The sequence below is a fragment of the Balaenoptera ricei genome, chromosome 8 (assembly GCF_028023285.1).
Source record: "Balaenoptera ricei isolate mBalRic1 chromosome 8, mBalRic1.hap2, whole genome shotgun sequence".
NCBI lineage: Eukaryota > Metazoa > Chordata > Mammalia > Artiodactyla > Balaenopteridae > Balaenoptera > Balaenoptera ricei.
The window spans coordinates 90,560,130-90,574,780 of NC_082646.1; the positions used below are offsets into that span (position 1 = coordinate 90,560,130).

Consider the following 14,651-nt stretch of genomic DNA (forward strand, 5'->3'; position numbering starts at 1 on the left):
TGGTGCAGATGGCATAGTTATTTTAAGTAAGTGATGTGCTGCTGCAGTGAAAATGGGCAACTCTTTTTCATTTTTCAGCCTAATGAAAAAAGAAAAAGGAGAAGGAGAAACCCCAGCTAGCCAACTTCGTGCCAATGCTTGTCTTTTTTGGATTCTAAATGTGTCCCAAGACACTGAGATGGGATAAATATTTCAGCCACTAGAAAGTCCTGCTGTCCGGCTGAAAAGATTTCTAACCTCTTTTAAAGCAGACGGGGTAGTAATTTACTTGCACAAATCCAGACACCCCTGTGTCCCTTATTTTTAACTATATATGTAAGATCCCACTCACCTTCCGGGGGATGACGCAGGGGGTAGATGGAACTTTCCAAGGAAGAGTGTGAGGGATGGGGGATAAATCAGTAACTGAACACTTGGTTTTCTTCTGAGAATGACCACAGATATCTACTGAGAACCTACTGAGTGTGTGATGCCCAGGATCGAGAGCAAAACGAAGCACTGCCCTTCGGCCTTTGGGGTCGTGCAATCTGGTGGGGAGAGAGTACAGATTCATTGGTGAGCACAGTTGGGATGAAGGAAAACACAGGACACGACCAGAGCAGAAAACAGGGATGAGCTTTAGATTGGGTGAAGGAATCAGTGAAGGAATCTCAGAGTCAGTGATGTAAAGCCGAGGTCGGAGGACAAATGAGATTAGCCAGATGTACCAGTTTGCTGGAGCTGCCGTGACAAGGTACCACAAAGTGAGTGGCTTCAACAATAGAAATTTATTTTCTTATGATTCTGGAGGCTAGAAGTCTGAGATCAAAGTGTGCAGGGTTGGTTTCTTTTGAGACCTGTCTCCTTGGCTTGTAGATTGCTGCCACCTCCTTGAGTCTTCACATGATCTTCCCTGTGTGTGTCTGTGTCCTAATCTCTTTTTATAAGGACACCAATCAGATTGGATTAGGGCCCATGCTAATGGCCTCGTTTGAACTTAATCAACTCTTGAAAGGCCCTAGCTCCCAATATAGTCCCATGCTGAGGTACAGGGGTTAGGACCTCAACATATGAATTTTGGGGGGACACAATTCAGCCCATAACACCAGGTGAAATGTGTGTGGAAGAATTGGGGTGAGTGAACAGCGTATGCGGAGGACCACTGCAGGGAGGACAACATCGGTGTTGGAAGAAATGGTTGGAATGAGGTTGTAGAGGTAGGCGGGGCCTGATCATGCCTGGCTTTGTAAACCATGGCAACAGTTTTAGATTTATTATAGGGGCACAGAGGAGCCAGCAGCAGCATTTAAAATCTCCCTCTGCTATGAGGACAAGAAACGGGTGGGAGTGAGAAGTGAAAGGGGGAAGGTTGGTTTAAGCCAGGATTTCTCAAGTCAGCACTCTTGACATTTCGGGCTGGGTGGTTCTTTGTTGTGAGGGTCAGCCCCGTGCATCGCAGGTGTGCATTCCTAGAGGCCACAACCGAAGATGTCTCCAGACACTGCCATATATCCTCTGGGGGCCCAAATTGTCCCCTGTTAAGAACCACTGGTTTAAAGAGGGCACAAGGTCTCAGTGGCTTGGATTGGGTGGTGTCAGCGTAGTGAGGCACCTTGGATGGGTTTGAGGAAGATTTTTGAAGACAGAGTCAACATGATTTACCCTCTCTTTGCCTTGGTTTCTCCTCATACTCTCGAGTTTGCTGATCCTGTCACTTCCCTAAAGCACAAGGCCCTGCGCCCCCTGCATGGGTGATGGCGTTGCTCCGACGTGCACAGACTGCTCTTTCGAGTTATCATTCACCCGGCCCTGGGGACCCGAGGTCCTGCCGGTAGGGCACTGGGAGCCCCGTGGCTGCAGGACCACCTGCGTCCAACCCACGTGGTGTTTAGTCTCGGCATCGCACCCTCTCATTTATCACGTCCCTGTGCCGCCAGCCTCTTGACTCCCAGAGCGAACACTTTGGGATCTCATCTGGACAGTTTTCTTGCCCCGGAAATCTGTTTATCAGAACAAGATTTCACAGTTTCGGCGACTCTTCCAGGGGGCTTGCCTTCGAGGAGCTAGCTCTGCACAAGCAAGTGTAAGTGATTTCCGAACAGATCAGAATGGCAGTTATGTTCTGGAGCCCTGAAGAGTTCCCTGCTGGCGGGGGGCAGCCCAGAGCAGTTGTTAGGAAACAGCTGGAACGTGTAGGTTTTCAGTGTTATGTATTGTGTGTCTGGCTGGGATCCAGCCCCTGGCTGTCCTTCTAGGCTCCTCTCCTATGAGACCCACTCTGGCATCCTGCACCTCTGCCCGGAGGTGGGGAATTGGCTTCACGACCATCTCAGGGTTGGTGGTGGCTTCCTCAAGTCGAGTCTTGAGAGGGATTCTGATATCGACAGTGGGCTCAGTGGACAGAGTCCTGTGGTTAGTGATATCTGACCTTGGTGTAGAATTGGGGAAATAGGGGCACAGTCTTTTCACAATTCCTAACTATCAGAGCTCTGTGTTTTTTTATTCCATACCCATCGTGGCCTGCGCCGAGCCTTCCTGCCCTGGTCTTTGCCATCCTTCTGTAGACGTGAGGGGCCCTTACGTTTCATCTCTTTGTCTATCAACGTCCAGTTGATAGACAGCAAATGCCACCTCTTTCCTGTGACCTTTCTTTAATGCCTTGAATTCTGACTTTATCTTAAGAGCATTGGGGAGCCATTCAATGGCTTTTTAAAGTCAAGAAGTGTCATGATCAATTTGCTCTTTAGAAAGGTCCCTCTGAGACAGACTTGAGGGGAGGCTGGGGTCACTTGTGGCAGTGATCCTGGTAAGAGATGGTGGTGATTTGGGCTGCAGTCATGACTGTGGCAGTGGAGACTAGCATGCGGGACTTGGTGATTGGCCATCGTACGGGGTGGTTGAGTGAGGAGGGGACAAGGAAGATTTTTAGGAACCCAGTGCAGGTTTTTAGGGCAGGATGAGGCCCCTCACTGTAGCTGCTCTTCTAGAATTCTTCAGTGAATTACACAAGCTCATTTTCAGTAGGGTGTTCATGTACAGTATGAATTCAGTGCAGTGGGACGGATGGTCTATAAGGAATATCCGTGGCACCTGGGCTGATGTGGTACCACTTGCCTCTGGCTCTGTCTTTTCCAATTTTTTGCCCACTTGTTCCAGCTGTAAAATGTTTTTAGTGTAACCCCAGTAGAACCCTAGGCACACAACAGGGTGACTGCCCATTTCTCCTTGCGGAAGACTTCAGAGGCAGAGTAACACAGAAGTTGTATGCTAATGGGTGTGTCGGGATTTCCAGGAGACCCCATGAGTTGAAGGGCATTCCAGGTAAAAATTACAGCACATGTAAAGGATAGTGGCATGAAAGAAGGTGTGATGTCAGGGGTCAAGCATGAAAGAAGGTGTGATGTCAGGGGTCTGGCATGAGATGCTTCTCTTGGCAAAGCTTGTGGAAGACCATCATGGGCCCTACTCTCCTCCTGCTACCCCCAGGCAGGTCTGGACATCCCTCTTAGTACAGAGCACTAAAATTGTTAGTATACCCTTGTGCCTTTCCAGCCCGGAGGGAGGAGCCCTAGCTTTCATCTCTGCATCTTTAACACTTAGCAGAAATGGTCATACATGCTCAATAAATGCTTATTGAAAACTCAGGAGGGAACCCTGGAGGGACCGGTCTTTTATTTCTCCTTTTCCTCTAAGACTGTTTTATTTCCTGATGGCTCCTGATCTCCCAGCCATTGATCACAGTAGCTCAGACAGATCAAATTGATCCAATTCTGGCTCCCTTGACAATCTGTCACCGGGATCCATTGGTGGATGAATTTAGCTCTCCTTGGCCTTCCCTGTTTGCTTTCCAGCCTAAGAGTTCGTACTTTTGGGTGAGGGCCTTGGCATTCTGTGCCTGTGTTCAGTGGAGTCGAATCTAAACCTTGGGGCTCGGTGCTAAATCTCCGGGAACTCTTGGCAAGCAGTCCAGGGACCTTGGGACTCTCTTGGGGTTAGAAGGCCTGTGTTGAAGTTTTGGTCTGGCCTTTGCTCCCTGTGTGACCCCAGGCAGGTCGGTTTTTGTGGGTGATTCCTGTTTCCTAAAGTGAAATGCTGTCCCCGTATTCCTGCTGACTTGGCCCAAGTGCAAGGATTCTGTGATCATAGGGCCGCAGACTGTGAGGTCTGGACGGAGCCTGCAGTTCCTGCTGCTGGGTACTGGGAGTCCTGCGCTCCCTCTCTCTTGGCACCTTCCTTTTTAGCCACTGCTGATGGCCAGAAAAGAACGTTTGGGTTTTACGACCAGGCTTTTTGACAGAGAAAGAAGAAAAGTCCGTGAACCCCTGTTGTGTGCTCAGCAGCAGCGAAGGGCTTTACCTGGGTCTCTCCATTTAGTCCTCGCAGCATCCCTGGGGGTGGAGCAGATTATGGGTCCCTTTCACAGATGAGAAAACTGAGTCCCAGAGAGGCAGTGTCACCCACCGGAAGTCTCACATACACAATCCGTGTCGAAGAAGAGTTGTGCGGTCCCGGGTCTTTGCCGCCTTGGCGGCGCTTCTGACCTCCCTGTCCCCTCTCTCCCACAGAGAGCCAGCTGCTTCCCGGGAACAACTTCACCAACGAGTGCAACATTCCAGGCAACTTCATGTGCAGCAACGGGCGGTGCATCCCCGGCGCCTGGCAGTGCGATGGGCTGCCCGACTGCTTCGACAAGAGTGACGAGAAGGAGTGCCGTGAGTGGCCTGGGCCTTTGCTGGGGCAGGGGGAGGGTGGCGGCAGTCCTGGGGCGTCAGCGAGGAGTTCTGGGTCTGGCCCAGCCCTGCACACTCTGCGTGCTGCCCACGGCGGGGCCAGGCCCTCTGGGGGCAGGGCTGTCCTCTCCACCTGTCTCGCTCTGTCTCAGAGCAGCGTGGTCTGTGCAGAAACAGGGGTCTTGGTGGGGTGGGAGCCACAGCTTTGGGGTAGCAGAGGACCCGTCCACCAGGCTCTACTCACCCTCCCCCTGGGAGACTCTCACTGCCTTCACTTTACACGCGAGGATGCTGAGACTCCCAGAGGTTATGTAGCTTCAGTATCTTCTAACCAGCAAGCAGCAGACCTGGATTTGAACCCAGGGCTGCCTGACCCCAAGGTCCAGGCTGGTAACCATCTTGCACATCTTCTACGTTGTGCATCATTCTTGATGATGAAACAAGCTGTAGCATCATGTCAAGTATCTAGCATGGAGTTGGTACTGACTTTATAGTAATCTGCTTCCAAATGCCCTTTTCTTTGCCAACACCTGGACATCATCTTCAAATGGGCACCACCAGGACTGGGATTCTTTCTGATCCTCCCCACCCCCTCCTTCTTCAGCCTCTTTCCCGTTGTGTACCCAAAATCCACGTGAGATGTGAGTCAGTGGTAATCTGTGAGAAAGGAGGCACCAGGGATGTGAGTTGAGGGGCCTCCAGGAAGTGGAACGATCATCCTCCCTGCCCCGTAGAGGTGTGTTTCTCTTCTTTGCCGAAGTTTGGTGCTGCAGAGGGAGCTGGGCCACAGCACGCTGGCCGGCAGGAAGTACACCCGGGAGCCCTGGGCCCAGGGTTGTCCGGTGCCTGGGGACCACACAGCTGGACAATGGTTCTTGGCTTTTTCCTGGGTTTTGGGCCCCAGGCCACAGGGCCTCTCACACAGGAGAACTATGTGTTCTGGCTCTGAATCTGCTGTCTTTTTGGGAGCCAGCTGAGGAAATGAGGAGAAGATGATAATTTGAACTTTTCACATAGCTGTTACCGGGATTTGAGGCTCAGCTTGTTGACGCGCAGGAAGGAGCCGTGGGTTTGGGGCCCCCTCTGGAGCCAGGCCCCCTCTTCCTCGTGATGTACTCCCTCTGAGACTGGCCCCTCTGAGATCTGTCCAGTATCCCTGCTGCCTGCCCCCGCTCTTCAGAGAAATTTTGGGAGGGGTTGGGTTGAGGGTATGTTTTTTGTGGGAAATAGTTCATTTTGTTTGTTGCTTGTGATTTCTTCTGAATAGACTAGTATACATAATGCATTTTTATTTTTGCAGAATTAAAAAAGAGTATTATGTCTATTGCAGCTTTTTCTGTTTCTAGCCTGGCTTCAAAATTGCTAGAAATTGAATGTTTGTAATTTGAGTTTCAAATGAGATAGTATGCGTGAACCCTATCATCTGTCCAGTTTTGAGCATTATTAAACACTCTGAATGTGTGGAATGATCATTTTTGGAATATGGTGTGTATTTGAACTCCAGTAAATGCAGATTGTCTTTAGCTGAGCTGGGAATATTCAGAACAGGACACGTTTGGGACAGAATACAGGATTGGAAGTTGAGACCTAAGTTATATCCCCAGCTTTGTCAATTTCAACTGTGTGCTATTAAAGTTCTCTGTGACAAGCTGTGTCCTGTGCCAGTACAGTTCCATGATTTCAGAATTCATGCATAAACCGGAAGAGTTGGTGGAAAGAGAAATTTAAAAAAAAAAGAAAAGAAAAGATAGTGTGGGAAGCTGCCTGGCGCAGTTTGGTTTGGTTTGGAGCAGGCTCGCCTTGGCTATTCTCCATTAATTTTTTTTCTCCTCATTTCCGACCCTTCACCCCCCAGGGTAGTAGAGACTTGATTGGCATTTATGTAGTCTCTTGATCAAAACATAATTTAAAAAAACCATACACATAAACACACGCATTCAAAAAACCTTTCCTCTGTTGCCATTCTTTTTTCCTTTTGGTCTTTAAATTCTAAAAACAGAAGAACACTAGAAAGTTTAGACAATAGGGGGAAGGAAAAGAAGTCCTTTTTCTAAGACAAAATTTCCTTGCATTTCAGATTTCTTACATATTCCCTTCCCAGTCTAGGACCTGAGGGTGTGAGCCCTGGAGAAGGACTGTATCCAAATTCCAGCCCTCCCTTCCATCCCTCTCCCCCAGCGCTGTGTGATCTTAGGAAAGTTACCAGAATGGTCTAAAACTTAGCCATTAGAAGGATTAAATGAGAATTAATTCCTTAACCTTCTGCTGCCTCAATGCCCTCCTCTCCAAAATGAGAATAATCAGCCTTCTAAATGACATTGTTGTGACGTTTTAATGCATATTAAGCACACAGCACAATGCCTGGGTATAGTCAGTGACTTGTAAACGTTAACTGTTATTGGTCAGTCCACACAAAGTATATTCATTGTTATGCGGACGCGTTATTGAGTAACCTGCTTTTTCTACTTCCCTTTAGAGGCCCTTTGCCACATTACCATATATGTAGCAACAATAATTGTTGTTTTGTGAGGTTACCTACTGTTCCATCAAGTAGATTATCTGTAACCTAATTATTCCCCTATTGTCGGGTGTTTAAGTCTCTTTTGCTTTTTTACTTCTGCTGATCAAAATGTTTAGGGTTGACAGCAATCCCACTACTGGGCATATACCCTGAGAAAACCATAATTCAAAAAGAGTCTTGTACCACAATGTTCATTGCAGCTCTATTTACAGTAGCCAGGACATGGAAGCAACCTAAGTGTCCATCGACAGATGAATCGATAAAGAAGATGTGACACATATATACAATGGAATATTATACTCAGCCATAAAAAGAAACGAGATTGAGTTATTTGTAGTGAGGTGGATGGACCTAGAGTCTATCATACAGAGTGAAGTAAGTCAGAAAGAGAAAAACAAATACCGCATGCTAACACATATATATGGAATCTAAAAAAAAAAAAAAAAATGGTTCTGAAGAACCTAGGGGCAGGACAGGAATAAAGACACAGACGTAGAGAATGGACTTGAGGACATGGGGAGGGGGAAGGGTAAGCTGGGACGAAGTGAGAGAGTGGCATGGACATATATACACTACCAAACGTAAAATAGACAGCTAGTGAGAAGCAGCCGCATAGCACAGGGAGATCAGCTCAGTGCTCTGTGACCACCTAGAGGGGTGGGATAGGGAGGGTGGGAGGGAGACGCAAGAGGGAGGAGATATGGGGATATATGTATATATAGCTGACTCACTTTGTTATAAAGCAGAAACTAACACACCATTGTAAAAAAATTATACTCCAATAAAGATGTTAAAAAAATTAAAAAAAAATTTTTTTAATAAATAAATAAAATGAGAGAGTTGAACTAAAAAAACAAACAAACAAACAAAAACAATGTTTAGGGTCGATTAAGGAACTTATCCATGCCTGGAGGGTAGAAATACAGGATGGTTTCAGCCAGAGCCAGGATGGGCTGGGCCGAGGTCTCCAGGGTAGGTACCATCTGGTCCATCCTTTCAAGGGCTCCCTGAGAGTTGTCCATTTAGAATTTGTGCCACCTCCTTCTGTGTCTTGCTCAGAAGTTACAGAGCTCTTTCTCTGATTCTTTGGAACAACTTGGTACTTACAGGAAGGAGAGAGAAGGCAGCTGATGTTCTCACTTGGTAGAGGTGATTGCCTCAAAAGCCCTATGAAATAGCTTTGGCATTTAGAAAAGAATACACTTAAACAAGGAGAAGTCTTGCGCTTTCCGAAGGGTGAGAGAAGGGCCTGGAGAATTGTGTCTTGGAGGGATACAAGGCAGAGAGCAGCTATTCTGTATCCACGGCAGAGGAAAGATTTCGTGAGACAGGAAGAAACTTTTTTATTATAAAGGTAATAAAATGTCATATTGTAAAAATCGGGGGAACAGGGAAGGAGAAAAACAGAATCCCGCATAGAGTCTGTACGCTAACAGACCCAGTATGAGCATCTTACAGGTTTACATTCAGGCTTTTCTCAGTTGTAATCACCATAGGTATACGATTTTATATTTTAATTTTTTTCCCAGGTAACATTTCAACATATTAACATTTTTCTATGTTCTTCCCCATATTTCCCTATCACTTTTAATGCATAAGTGGCCCATTCACTTGGTGAATAAATATAGTTTATTTACTTATTATTTGGTATTTATGTTGTTTCCAGTTTTTCACTGTTAGAAATAGTGCTCACGGCTGTGAAATGAGGGTAGATATGACTTTCCCCCTGTTTTGAGAAATGTTCTTCAGCTCGATTCTCAGAAATGCAATGACCGGGTCGAAGGACAGGAGCCTTTTCTGGCTCTCGCCCACTTGTTCTGCTAATGGTTTCCATCAGCTTGCTCACTGGCAACATGTGAGACGTCTGGCTTTATTTTAGTCTTGGCAGCATTGGGAAATACCTTTTTAAAAAAATCGGTTTTCTGGTTCGTTTAATAGTTGAAAACAGTTACATATTTTAATTTTCATTTTTTAAGTTCTCTAAAGAGGTTGAATGTTTTCCCAACCCTCTATATACTAGTTGCATTTCCGACCTTGTGAAATATCTATTAATGGACTAGAATAAATTTCCAGTTGGGTGGAGTCATTAAATTTTCCACCTTAGAGTTTTGAGAGTAGAGGCTCATTTGGGGATAGTCTGAGTGTATTTCTGTTCCTGGTTAGTGGGATGCCCTAAGTGATCGTTATAGCCAAATAACTTTTTGTTGTAATAAAGGAATAAGGATATGTTTTAGAAAAACATACAAGTTCCGTGGAAGCCCTGATTATGGCAAGAGCAATGACATGCCGTTACTTGAGCTTCCCCAGGGCTGCACTATCCCAGGCACTTTACATTATAGCAACTCACGGATTGTCACGAGCCTTATGAGAAAGGGACTGTTATTATCTCCAGATGAGGAAACTGAGCCACAGAGAGATGATGCAGACCCTGTCAGCTGTCCCAGAATGTAAGTCCTCATAACTTTCCTCCATCAGAGACCACTGGTGGGTTCATTCAGTCTTTCTGTACATGGATCTCTGTTATTCTGCTGAACAGGATAGTACTGTATGTTATCACTACTGATCTGCTTTTTTAAAAAATGAAGAAACATCGAAAATGTTTTTCTGTGTACAGGCATACCTTGGAGATACCGTGGTTTCACTTCTAGACCACCGCAATAACGCGAGTCACGCAAAGTTTTTGGTTTCCCAGTGCGTATGAAAGTTGTGTTTACACTATACTGTAGTCTATTAAGTAGGCAATAGAATTATGTCTAAAAACTAATGTACATTCTTTCATTAAAAAATACTTTCTTGCTTAAAAATGCTAACCATCATCTGAGCCTTCAGCGAATTGCAATCTTTTTCCTGGTGGAGGGTCTTGCCTCCGTGTTGATGGCTGCTGACTGATCACGGTGGTAGTTGCTGAAGGGTGGCATGGCTGTGGGAATTTCTTAAAACGTTACCTAAAAGTGAAGTTTGCTGCATTGATCGACTCTTTCATGAATGATTTCTCTGTGGCGGCAGTGCTGTGTTTGATAGCAATTTACCCACAGAACTTCTTTTAGAAGTGGACTCAGTCCTCTCAAACCTGCTGCTGCTTCTTATCAACTAAGTTTATGTAATGTTCTAAATCCTTTGTCGTCATTTCAACAATCTTCACAGCGTCTTCACCGGGGGTAGATTCCATCTCGAGAAACCACTTTCTTTGCTCATCCATAAGGAGTAACTCTCCTCATCCATTACAGTTTTATCATGAGATTGCAGCAATTCAGTCATATCTTCAGGCTCCACTTCTAGTTCTAGGTCTCTTGTTGTTTCCACCACATCTGCAGTTACTTCCTCCGCTGAAGTCTTGAACCCCCTCAAAGTCTTCTGTGAGGGTTGGAATCAACTTCTTCCAAACTGCTGTGAATGTTGATATTTTGACCTCTTCCCATGAATCACGAATGTTCTTAATGGAATCTAGAATGGTGAGTCCTTCTAGAAGTTTTTCAATTTACTTTGATCCATCAGAGGAATCACTACCTTTGACAGCTATAGCCTTATGAAATGTATTTCTTAAAAAATAAGACTTGAAAGTCAAAAAATTACTCCTTGATCCATGGGATGCAGAATGGATGTGGTGTTAGCAGTCATGAAAACAGCATGAATCTCATTGTCCATCTCCATCAGAGCTCCTGGGTGACCGCGTGCATTGTCAGAGAGCGGTAATATTTTGAAAGGAATCTTTATTTCTGAGCAGTAGGCCTCAAGAGGGGGTTTAAAATATTCGGTAAACCATGTTGTCAACAGATGTGCTGTCATCCTGGCTTTGTTGTTCCATATAGAGCACAGGCAGTGTAGGTTTAGCATCATTCTTAAGGGCCTTAGAATTTTTAATGGTAAATGAGCATTGGCCTGAACTTAAAGTCACCAGCTCTTTTAGCCTCCTAACAAGAGAGTCAGCCTGTCCTTTGAAGTTTTGAAGCCAGCTATGAAAGTCCTAAATGGCATCTTCTTCCCATATATTGCTGTTTTGTCTACATTGAAAATTTATAGTCACCTTTATTAATTATCTGAGCTAGATCCTCTGGATAACTTGCTACAGCTTCTTTATCAGCACTTACTGCTTCACCCTGCACTTTTATGTTACAGAGATGGCTGTTTCCTTAAAGCTCATGAACCAACCTCTGCTGGCTTCAAACTTTCTTCTGCAGCTTCCTCACCTCTCTCAGCCTTCACAGAATTGAAGAGTTAGGACCTCGCTCTGGATCTGGCTTTGGCTTAAGGGAATGTTGTGGCTGGTTTGATCTTCTATCCAGAGCACTAAAACTTTCTCCATATCAGCAATAAGGCTGTTTTGCTTTCTTATCATTTGTGTGTTCACTGGAGCAGCACTTTTAATTTCCTTCAAGAACTTTTCCTTTGCATCCACAGCTTGGCTAATTGTTCAGCACTAGAGGCCTAGCTTTTGGCCTGTCTTGGCTTTCAACATGCCTTCCTCCCTAAGCGCAATCATCATTTCTAGTTTTTTATTTAGAGTGAGAGACTTGTGACTCTTCCTTTCAACTGAACACTTAGAGGTCATTATAGGGTTATATTTTAATATCTCAGGGAATAGGGAAGCCTGAGGAGAGGGAGAGAGCTGGGGGAATGGCCAGTTGGTTGATGGAACAGTCAGAACACACACAACATTTATCAATTAAGTTCGCCATCTTATATATGGGTATGGTTCGTGGAGCCCCAAAACAATGACGATAGTAACATCAAAGATCACTGATCACAGATCACCATAACAAATATAATAATAATGAAAACATTTGAAATATTGTAATAATTACCAACATGTGACACAGAGACACAGAGTGAACAAATGCTGTTGGAAAAATGGCTTGACACAGGGTTGCCACAAGCCTTCAATTTGTAAAAAACTCAGTATCTGCAAAGTGCGATCAAGTGAAATGCAGTAATACGAGGTATACCTGGAAATGATTTCTAAAGTGGCTATTAGTCCTGTGAATCTCTTAAAGAAGAGACTGTACTTTATTACTGCCCCTTGCTATAATAATAAAGCGGCAATCCAAATTTCTAGAACATACATGTGACCTGGAATCAAGAGCCTTAAGATCTCCTGCCAGCTTTGTGTTGGATTGCAGCTGCCATCTCTCTGTGGTCTAACCAAATGGGGGAGGGATCTTGGAGGGTTGAGATCCGTGTTACAAGGTGGTTTGTTTTCTTCTTTGAAAAATTATATTGATCGCTATTTTTCAGGCATGTACAGACTTTTAAAGTCTCAGGCCCTTTGTGTGTGTGTGTGTGTGTGTTGGCGGGGTTGGGGATGGGGATAAATTCAAGAATCTTGTCAAATGATAAAATTTTAATGAATCTCCAAATCCAGAGACATAGAAAAATAGGTGCAAAAAATGGCATTTGAATTTTATTTGCTTTTAGTGTTCCCAGCCATTTCTTGAGCACGGCTTTTAATTTCGCCAGTGTGATGGCAGAAATCCAGGAGATTGGGCTGAGAGGGCAAGTTTGAAATAATGATCGCCAGGGAATGTAAGGGGAGGAAAGCCCAGTCAGAAACCCTTCCTTTCCTTTTTACGGTCTTCATCATCGGCCTCTAGGTGGCGCCACATATAATGTTTTCTTTTAAACCTGGTGCTCCAGGGCAAGCAGAGATGAGGGGAAATAACTGGATTCTGAGTTATTCTTCTCACCAAATTTTAGCAGTAAGTCAGCGATTTCACCAAGGCACCTACTGCTTGGCTCACATGCAAAATGCCCCAGGAAATCAGGCAGTTTCCATGGGGTGGGTACAGCTTGCTTCTTTCTCTCTTAGGCTGCTTTGTCTTTTCTCAGAGAAGGGGTTGGTGAGAGCTGACATGCTGTGACCTGGGAAGGCAGCCTGTCAATGAGCTGGGGAATGCAACTACAGTGGGATCTAATCCTCCCCTTCAGCTGTGTAAAAAGCAAAACTGGCACAACGCTATCATTATGGGTTGAATTGTGTCCCCAGCCCCCAAATTCATATGTTGAAGTCCTAACCCCAGCACCTCAGAATGTGACCTTGCCATAAAAAGGAATGAAATTTTGCCATTTGCAGCAACATGGACGGACTTGGAAGGCATTATGCTGAGTGAAATAAGTCAGACAGAGAAAGCAAATGCTGTATGATATCACTTATATGTGCAATCTAAAAAATACAACAAACTAGTGAATGTAACAAAAAAGAAGCAGACTCACAGATATAGAGAACAAACTAGAGGTTACTGTGGGGAGGGGGGAGGGGCAGTGTAAGAGTAGGGGATTAAGAGGTATCAAGCTATTAGGTATAAAATAAGCTATAAGAATATATTGTACAACACGGGGAAGGTAGCGAATATTTTCTAACTATAAGTGGAGTATAACCTTTAAAAATTGTGAATCACTATATTGTACACCTGTAACTTTTATAATATTGTATATCAATTATACAATTAAAAACCTTAAAAATTAGGATAGCATGAAAAAACAAAAAAATGTGACCTTATTTGGAGATAAGACCTTTATAAAGGTAATCAGGTTAAAATGAGGTCATTAGAGTGAACCATATCCAATACGCCCTTATAGAAAGCGGGAATTTGGACACCGAGATCCATCCAGGGAGAAGATGATGGGAAGACAGAGAGAGAGGATGGCCATTTACAAGCCAAGGAGAGAGGCCAGGAACAGATCCTTCTTCAGCCCTGAGAAGGAACCAGCCCTACTGACATTATGATTTAAGACTTCTGGCCTCCAGAACTGGGAGACAGTACATTTCTGTTGTACCACAAAGTCGTGGCACTTTGTTACAACACCCCTAGCAAAACTAACCCAGCCATCTTCCCATCTCTTAATTTTTAAAAAATTGTTACATAACGAGTGAGTGACAGCTGCCCCACAGCTGTGTAACAGCATGAGGTTCACAGACATCCTGCTTCTATTTTTTTTCTTTAACAGTTTGAAAGTAAGAATCTTACTGTTACAGGTTGAATTATGTCCCCTTCAAGGACATGTTGTCGTCCTAACCCCCAGTATCTCCCAATGTGACCTTATTTGGAACTGGGATGTTGAGGTTGTGATTAGCTAAGATGAGGTCATACTGGAGTCCGGTGGGCCCTTAATCCAGTATGTTGGTGTTCTTTTAAGAAGCATTGTGAGGATGTGAGGGAAGAAGGCCATGTGACAGCAGAGGCAGAGATGGGAGTGATGCAGCTACAAAGCAAGGAATCCCAAGAATTGACAGCTGCCCCCGGGGGGCTAAAAAGAGTCAGGGAAAGAGTCTACCCTGAGTCTCAGAGGGAGCGTGGCCCTGCTGACACCTTGATTGCAGTCTTTTGGCCTCCAGAAATATGAGAGAATAAATTTCTGTTGCTTAGAGCTACTCAGTTTGTGGTACTTTGTTATGGCAGCCCGAGGCATCTAATACACATACTTCC

General features: G+C 44.9%; 1 protein-coding gene across 1 annotated transcript in view; it reads left to right on the top strand.

Moving 5' to 3' along the window:
* LDLRAD3 (low density lipoprotein receptor class A domain containing 3) overlaps window positions 1-14,651 on the top strand; it is a 256,545-nt gene that overhangs the window by 68,813 nt on the left and 173,081 nt on the right. Inside the window, exon 2 of the mRNA XM_059929647.1 lies at window positions 4,545-4,691. Within this exon, the coding sequence (XP_059785630.1) occupies window positions 4,545-4,691 (147 nt within the window). The remainder of the gene's footprint in view (window positions 1-4,544; window positions 4,692-14,651) is intronic.